Raw genomic sequence first — 8,674 nt, 5'->3', positions numbered from 1 at the left:
GGGGAGACTAGGGGATTGGTAGTTAAAAATAGCGAGACGTCTTCATAGACTCCGCCTCTACCCCTTTTCTACGCTCACCCTAATTATGCTCCGCACATTTTGCATAGAACGAGAACGTGGTAAAAAATCATTTATAATGTCCTATGGTTTCTCTCTTTAGGTAAAAACTGATTTTCAATTCCCTTTATTGGAATTCATTTTTACCCCTAACTGTGTTTCGCTACAATCAAACGATAAAAAGATATTTGAATATTCCCTTTATGCAGACGATGAGACAATGCTCGAGGTAACGCGATACCTAAAACTGTACTCATCTCTGCACAATCAAATATTCTTTTAATAATTATTAATGAAAAATAAGAAGCTAAATGTATATATCTTACTTAATATCTTATTTAATAACAGTTGAGGGAAATTTTTCATAGGAAATATCATTACCACTTTTTGATCGAGTTGCTGAGATAACCGGTAAAAGAATATCTGACACCAATTGGTACAAATGGATCTCTTTAATAGCCCCTATTACAAGGTACAAAAAATATCTCTGACTCTCTGTGGTGCATGGCCCTATCAAATCAAATGCATTTATCTCATTTTAAGAACGATATTTTTAAACGCAGCTCTCATATTTACATTTATACCTCAGGTCAAGTATTTCTTTAAAAACAAAAATTACAACATAGTGCCAGTATTATACCGGCCTATAAACTATTATTATTATTTATCGTATTTTTAAGAAAATTCGGTCTATATGCATTCTTAATCAACAGATGCTGGTGTTTGTAAAAAATTTTAAAGATTTTGATCTTATTATGGAATGCTTGCCTATGATAGGTGGATCATTTATCGCTATGTGCAAGGGGGTTTTTATGTTTAAAGGTTCCAATGAAGTAAGTAGTTATTTAATAAATTAAATTATACTTTTAGGCATTAGTATATATTATTTAATTAAGGTAAATACTGTTTGAACAGGTAAAAATACTGTTAGAAGAAATAAAGAAGGATTGGGAATATTTTGGTCCTGTGGAAGCTGAATTATTGATTGTTAAAAAATAAGTAGAGGAGCTATGCGGTTCCGATGACAGGGAGTGGGGGAAGCTGTTTTGTGGTGTGGAAGGGGGATGGGTGGGGATAAGACTCTCTTAGTATGGTAGTGGTGGGGATGAGGAAGGAAAGGGTCTTATAGTGGGATCGCGTTTGGTTAGGGAGGGTGGGGGTATTTTTCACCCTATGTCACAGTTGGAAGGTCTTATAGTGGGACCGAGTTTGGTTAGGTAGGGGGTATTTTTCACCCTATGTCACAGTTGGAAGGTCTTATAGTGGGACCGGGTTTGGTTAGGGAGGTGGTATTTTTCACCCTATGGTACCGTTGGTTAGTTATCCTACGGGGACCTAAGTTATCCTACGGGGCCCTAGTTGAGGGAAGGTTTTTTCACCCTTCGAAGTCGATGGTTAGTTACCTTACGTAGCCTAACTATTTCCGACTCTGCTACACAGAAAAACTAGGTTGAGTTAATTGCTAGTTCCAGTAGTCACCGCTAGGTGACTGCCTTCCTTAATCTTCTTTCGCGCTAATGGTATTTTAATATTACGTAATTACACACACGGGTGAACTAGTTCAATTTAATTGATAGTACCAGTAATTGCCGCTAGGTGGCTACCGCAATCCCCCCTTTTCTCGTTAGTTAAATTGTAGATAGCTATTGTGATAAGTTGCTGATATCGTGCAAGGAATTAACTTTCCATCGAGCATGGAATTATAACTTTGCATGGCTTTAACAAAACCTATGCAGCGTATAACGAAATATCCTCTAAATGAAAGAGTATAGTTTTAATAGTCTCCCCTATTGGGGAGAATAACATTTTAACATCAATTTCAGGAATATTAATATTTTGATAGGGCAACTTATTAAGTCCTAGCTGTTACTATACCCAGGTCAGGTTCACCAATTTATTAGACCTTACAGCTCCTCACTTATAGTATGTCCTTAGAGGGTACTATTTGACCATTCAGAACCAATTCTAGATCCTCCCACTATTCTCTCCTTCTATGGACCCTCTCTAGACTTTCATTCAAGAAATCATTTACCTTTCTACGAGCGAATTAGTTAAAGTGATAAAAAGATGTTTGACTAAAATTATACATTCGCGGTACCACGGGATACGGCTATAGAGAAGCTAACCTTCAAGAGGAGGATGTGGATGAAAAAGGAGGAGGAGGAGGAGGATGAGACATGGAGACTGGATGAGTAACTGATAGTAAAACTTTAGTTATTGAATAAAAAACAGTTTTAAGAATTTTTATAGCCTTCCCTGACTTATCTTTTAGCCATTTTTAGCTTTTCAGGTAAGCATATCATACGATCCATCTAACAAGCAGGCTAGGTATTAGAAAGGGAAAGAGTTGTCAGTGCACTTCATTTTTTTGAAGGGTAAAGCAAAACATAACTTTTACCTAGACATTAAGAAGCTGTATTGGCACCATTCTAGCGATTGGAGAACTGATTGCTGAGTGTGCTGATATCTTCTAGCACGGATATGCTCGAGTACCTGACGCCTGAGATCATGTCATGTCATGACTTGTTACTTGATTTATGACCTTTTAAATCCTCGATTTTTTCATATTCTCTCAATTTTTTATATGCCTAGCTATCGAGAGGAATGTGCTCATAAATTTTACCGTTTCACTTAAGAAAAGTCTGCAACACGTTTATGCAATTAAAAGAATTCTGGAGAAACCACTGGTAACGTGTCATGACCTGTTTGACGCAAATTTTCCCCAGTTCACTTTAGAAAAGTCTACAACATGATTATGCAATTAAAAGAATTCAGGAGAAACCGCTTGTAACGTGTTACGACTTGTTTGACGCAAATTTCGTAGGTGGGAAAGAATACCCAACCACCCAAATATTAACTTCCAATAAGAATGCATCTCATCCCCTTCCATGAATGCATCTCATCCCTTCCACTATTTTTAAAACCCTTGTTGTCAGCAATCGGGAAATTTCAGTCAGTCAGTTTTCATTAGAAGCTTCAAGGAGGTGAAAGATCCAGTGCAAAGCTATATTCCGAATATTTTCCTTGCTGTACCACAGAAATTCTTTTGGGTGGTAAGAATTATTCTTTTATTATTATTCTCTTTTCTTGCTATTCTATTTCAATATTTTTCTTTTCTCAATTTCTATGTTTTTTCACAGAAAAATGGATTTAACCAAGATCAATGCACTTGCAAGTGTAACTTACGAACCTAAGACTTTCGTAAAGCTGAATACTTTTGAGGAGAATAAGGAGTATCAAATCACTGAATTAGTGAAAATTAAGACCAAATATGGAGAGAAATTAATAGCGAAGCTGGCTACCGACGAATGGTTCTTCCTACCCTCAAGGATGATGAAATTACTGGAGTCGCCTGAACTAATCAAAGAACTTCAAAATGCTGCATCAGCGAATACATTAAAAATCTTATATGTTGGAGGACGATACAATAATTTAGAATTTAAAGTTACCCAATGATAATCATAAGATAAATTTTGGAAATGTTTGTAAGGAATGTTTTTAAGGAATGACACCAATAAATGTTTATTATATCTTATTTATTTATTTTTTCTTTACCCCTCACTACATTAGTAAGATACATATAAATCTAGTCTATTAACTTACATTTCTAACAATACTAGTAAGCGGGTTATATTCAACGATTTTATCATGTATAATTAAACAAAACGCAGTAGTATTACTTGGAATATTTCTAGTACAATCAATCTCAATTTTAACATCAACAGTGCCTGACTTTATAGATTCATTTTGATGCGAACAATCGATGACGAAGAGAGGACCGTATTCCACAAAGTTTTTGTAATTAAGCATTGGTTTCGACTGTTTTTCTCCTGCATAATATGAATGGATAAATTTAACATACATATCATATAGTACAGAATAACGGTTTTTTTCGCTATCACTATCAATTCGGTCATATGGATAAAATTCTGAATTCAGATAGACTTTAACATCACGAACAGAACTGTCATTGAATCTAAGCACCTCCATATGCTGCGTACTCTTCTTATTTTGTCTAAATGCTAGTATAACATATCGAGGTTTCTCCAATTGTGTTGCAGCTTTTACGGCCCATGTATGCCTCTGTGTTTCAGGTAGAAGTGGATATTCGTAGAGTTCCCAGGAACGAAAAGCCATGGTTAAACTTTTGTTTTGCTCAATCAAACGTAGAAATTTAAGTTTTGTATAATCATTCAGTGATACATGAGGAATCCTCCATTGCACTTTTTGCAAATCAATTTTGGAGTTGATGATTTTTCTCGAAGAATGTAGTGAATTTATATCATCACGTGCTCGAATAAGAACGAGTTCATGACGTGCATTTATTATAACTCTTCTGTAGTCTTCACAAAAACCCAACAGCATTTGCAATGGCACACAAAAGTTGAAATGATTCGTAGACCTGTGATCTGTTAGAAACCATCCTGAATGACGTAGACTTGCACTTTCCTCAGCAGTTAAGGAGATGAGATTCTTCATGGAGCTAGTAATACCCACATTCTTACAGCGATCAATCTCAATACCATTCAATTCATAACGAATTTCATCAAACAAGAATGCCATGGAATTACAGTCAAGTCCTACGACATCTTGGGCTGTTGCATCTGGAGCACGGGTTCCAACGATTATCTTTCCCTCAATGTAGAGATAACTTTCACAGGGTAGAAGAATTAAATCTTGCTGTTGTATAGGAATTCGAATTTCATCACTATTTCCCAATGAGGCATTTGCATAAGGATTGTATGCATGCATTTCCATTTTAGTGATGCGATTGTCGAACACCGGTTGAGCGGTTACATCTAATGGATCCATTTTTATTTCTAACGTTGAAACCCAGTGATTGTAGAAAGGTGATATTTCTTCTTGTTAATGATGCGCCAACGTTACCTTCGCTCAATGTATTTTGTCCTCCAGCGTTACCTTCACTCAATGTATTCTGTCCTGCTGCAGCAGTTGGACTGATAGGCTCATCGAGTATCGGTGATTTATAAGTATTCTTGTAAATCAACATTTTCTAATATGTAAACGAATTGTGATTTCTTCACCTCCGAAATTTACTATACGATCTTCCTGATCGAGAATACGCAAGGTGAGACGGTCAATTACTTTCGCAATGACTGGCAAGTAAATGACGTTCTTCGGTGTTTCTGCGATTTTATAACCTGGCGGAACACTCGGAAAAAATTCATGTATAACATGTCGAGGTCTACCGTTTGTGTACGCACCAGCTGTAATGTTGCATTCAATTCGTAGAATATTTACTCTTATAATGTTTACGGGCTCGTCTGATTCAGCTAGTGTGTTCGGTGGAATAACACGATCTGATGAAAAACCCAACAAAGAGCCTATATTGTTAGGTTGTGTAAAATCAATCTGATATTTACACTTTATTTCACTTTTTAATGTATTATTATTAGCACGTAGAAAAATTACTTCTTCTTCATCACCTTCGAACATCTGAGCACGTAAAAAGTCATTTATAGCATTGAGCTCATAACAACCTGTAGGTATAGTTAGCTCCTGATCATCAACGTAAAATATATTGTTTGTCTCATCAACATTAGAGATTGAATTGAAGCTCTGAAAGTCTACGAGGCCGAGTTCATAATGTCCATCTCGAAGATCGATCGGGGGGAAAAAATCTGACCCCAATACCGAGTCACGGCCAGAGAGTGTAACTGTTAAAGACATTGTTCACGTAGAAACTTGACACACAACTGACCGCATATGCTTGAATCATACGATTGATATTGGTCGTGGTTGTAGTAGATTATAGCAGAAGGTCCAAAATATTCCACAAGTTCAATTGGCGGTTTTAAATTTCCGAAGGAATCGAAATACTTAACGTGCTTATTACGTTTAACGTAAGCGACCCAATGTGTTCCAGGACCTTGTTCGTCATCAAGATTCACAATTGCGCACTCATTGCGTTGCGCATTTTGAGGTAGAGATGTACGCATAAAGACTCCCCGAAAATGCGGTATTTTACGGCAGACGTTTGATAATTGCATATTACTAGTAGGTCCAGATTTTGGAAGTCCATTTATTTTCTTTTCCTTTTCCTTTTCACTCCCTCTCCTATTCGACTGTATGGTGCGAGGTATAAACCTTGTCCCCGTCTCGCTTCCATTAAGCGATTGTGTCGATGCATTTCTTCCAATTGTTTTTTGGCTGCTTTGGTGTCGTTTACAGCCTTTGCTATACCTGCTGCACCGCCAGCTAATGCGCCCACCGCACTCAGCAGCGGAAGCAATGGTAATAAACCCCCCCGTTTTGTTTTAGTAAGTGACTTTTTCCTCAATAAACCACCTCGTTTTTTCGGTACACGAATTTTTCTTTTCTTCGTACTTTTTCTAGGCACTCGCAGTCCTAAGCCGAGTTTCCGTTTTGCATTCATTGATGCCCAGACAGCAGTCGCTGTCGCTCGTTCACCTACGGATGAGTCACTAGCTATGATACGTTGTCGTGCACGGCGTGCAAGTACTTTATCAGCATGATGACGCGAGGGCAGGTCCTTATATACTGAATATGCGATATCATGCTCACGGCAAGCATCATCCAGAGGGTTTATTCCTCGATCACCACGTGCTAACCGTTCATGAAGGCGAGTACCTGGACCGCAATAATTGTAGCCAGGTACATGCAGCTCGAAGGGTAGTTTATTTAGCAGCTTATTGAAAAAAGATCCACAACCATATCTCATCATGTCATGCTTTCCTAACGGGTTCGTTGGCACATCCAGCAATTTTTTATTGAAGGCGGTATTCCATCAAACTGATCTTGATTAGGTAAATTATAATGTTCCATACAGGCACGATATTGTTGCACTTCAGGATCTGCACGAATGTGCTCAGGTAATTTACACCAAACAAGTCGAATACTGTTTGGAAAGCGCTTCAATAGTAAAATTTTTGGAATGTATTCAAGCTGCTCAATAGTTAAATCCTCCAAACGTAGCACATCTAACATTAACAACGACATAATGAGAACTGATGAGATAATCTGCTTCGAGCCTATAAATAGCTTGCATGATCATAGAGTTTTACAGTTATGGATTTCGTAAAGCAACCACTGCACATTCGTGTCTCCAACGCCGATCGTTTTATTGTCGGTGGGGGTTGTGGAGGAAGGAGTAAACGTCATGGATCCCTACTTCCATCTACAATTCGTAGTATAATTTGCGGACCCTCGAATTGCGGTAAAACAAACGTACTGCTTAGTCTCGTAGAAAGTCCTAACGGTGTGAGATTTGAAAATATTTATGTATACTCAAAGTCGCTTCAACAACCCAAGTATCAATACCTTGAACGGTTATTAAAAGGACTAAAAGGTATTGGATATTTTAAATTTTCAAACAATAGCGACGTTGTAAAGGTAACTGAGGCGTTACCCAATTCTATTTTCATATTTGATGATGTTGCTAACGATAAGCAGGATAATATCAGAGACTACTTCTCCATGGGTAGACATTCAAATATTGACTGCTTCTACCTCTGCCAGACTTATGCTAAAATTCCTAAACACATGATTCGTGATAATGCAAACCTTCTCATAATCTTTAAGCAAGATGGTACTAATTTAAAACATATTTATAACGATCATGTAAACACGGATATGTCATTTGAAAAATTCAATGAATTGTGTTCAAAGTGCTGGCACCATGATTATGGATTTCTAGTGATCGACAAGGATAGTACAATTCAAAATGGTAGATATCGGAAAGGTTTCGATGAGTATGCTAAGATTAAATAGTATACCGTTTGCTTAAGATTGTTCAGTTTAGAGCTAAGTGTCCATCAAAACACACACATCAAATGAGCATGGAATAAACCTAGTATAAACGTGGAAATAAAAACGTGGACTGAATCTAAATTGAACGTGAATTGAACGTGGAAACGTAGATTGAACGTGGATTGAACGTGGATTTGAACGTGGATTGAACGTGGATTGAACGTGGATTGAACGTGGATTGAACGTGGATTGAACGTGGATTGAACGTGGATTGAACGTGGATTGAACGTGGATTGAACGTGGATTGAACATGGAAAGCAGGAAAATGGAAGAAAAGATGCTGCTAAAGAAGATTGCCGCGAAAAGTAAAGTAATTCGTGAAAAATATCGTGCACTCAAATCAGGAAGAGAAATGATGGAAACCAATTTAAATGAAACTTTTAAACCAATTGTTGAGCCATTGAAGAAGCTCACTGAACATAATGAGATGACCTTCGTGTCCCCGAAATATGAGTATAAACAGGAACCGCTACAGAAGACTACTGTAAGCGATAATTCTTTGATTATTCCATCGAAACGTAAAAGGACTTATCTCTCATCGACTCCACAACGTAAAGATTTCGCATACAACTCTAGAATTAAAATTCCAACCCCTTCATCTGATGATGAGCAAGGAAATTCACGACCTAATGAAACATTATACCTTTCTCTGGAAGAGGATGGGGATGAGGAGGAGGAGGAGGTAGTGAAAGTGGAAAAGGATGTTAATGATTTAGCAATACCATCACCAATGCAAGCAGAAACTCCATCATCGCCATTGCAAAGATCCATAGATTTAAATAGTTCTTTGTCAGAATATGGAGCAATTGGACGTAAATATATAGAG

The 8,674-nt window shown here is 37.4% G+C and overlaps 1 protein-coding gene across 1 annotated transcript; it reads left to right on the top strand.

Annotated features, from left to right (window-relative positions):
* The first annotated feature begins 486 nt into the window (after positions 1-486).
* Positions 487-1,056, top strand: LOC136772933 (uncharacterized). The gene is made up of 3 exons (XM_066726183.1): positions 487-646; positions 771-890; positions 973-1,056. Exons 1-3 carry the CDS (start codon positions 500-502, stop codon positions 1,054-1,056), a joined length of 351 nt encoding a protein of 116 aa, XP_066582280.1. The 5' UTR covers positions 487-499.
* The last annotated feature ends 7,618 nt before the right edge of the window (positions 1,057-8,674 follow it).

The sequence above is a fragment of the Prorops nasuta genome, unplaced genomic scaffold, assembly GCF_024137725.1.
Source record: "Prorops nasuta isolate Cenicafe-Biocafe unplaced genomic scaffold, Cenicafe_Pnas_1.2 PNAS00004, whole genome shotgun sequence".
Taxonomy (NCBI): Eukaryota; Metazoa; Arthropoda; class Insecta; order Hymenoptera; family Bethylidae; genus Prorops; species Prorops nasuta.
The sequence above is the reverse complement of the archived record's forward strand: the minus strand, read 5'-3'. Positions and strand labels throughout refer to the sequence as shown.

Coding starts and splice junctions, on each gene's coding strand:
- LOC136772933 (XM_066726183.1), top strand. CDS start 500: ATGGATCTCTTTAATAGCCCCTATTACAAGGTACAAAAAATATCTCTG. Junction 647..770: donor TATTTACATTTATACCTCAG/GTCAAGTATTTC, acceptor CTTAATCAACAG/ATGCTGGTGTTTGTAAAAAA. Junction 891..972: donor TGTTTAAAGGTTCCAATGAA/GTAAGTAGTTAT, acceptor CTGTTTGAACAG/GTAAAAATACTGTTAGAAGA.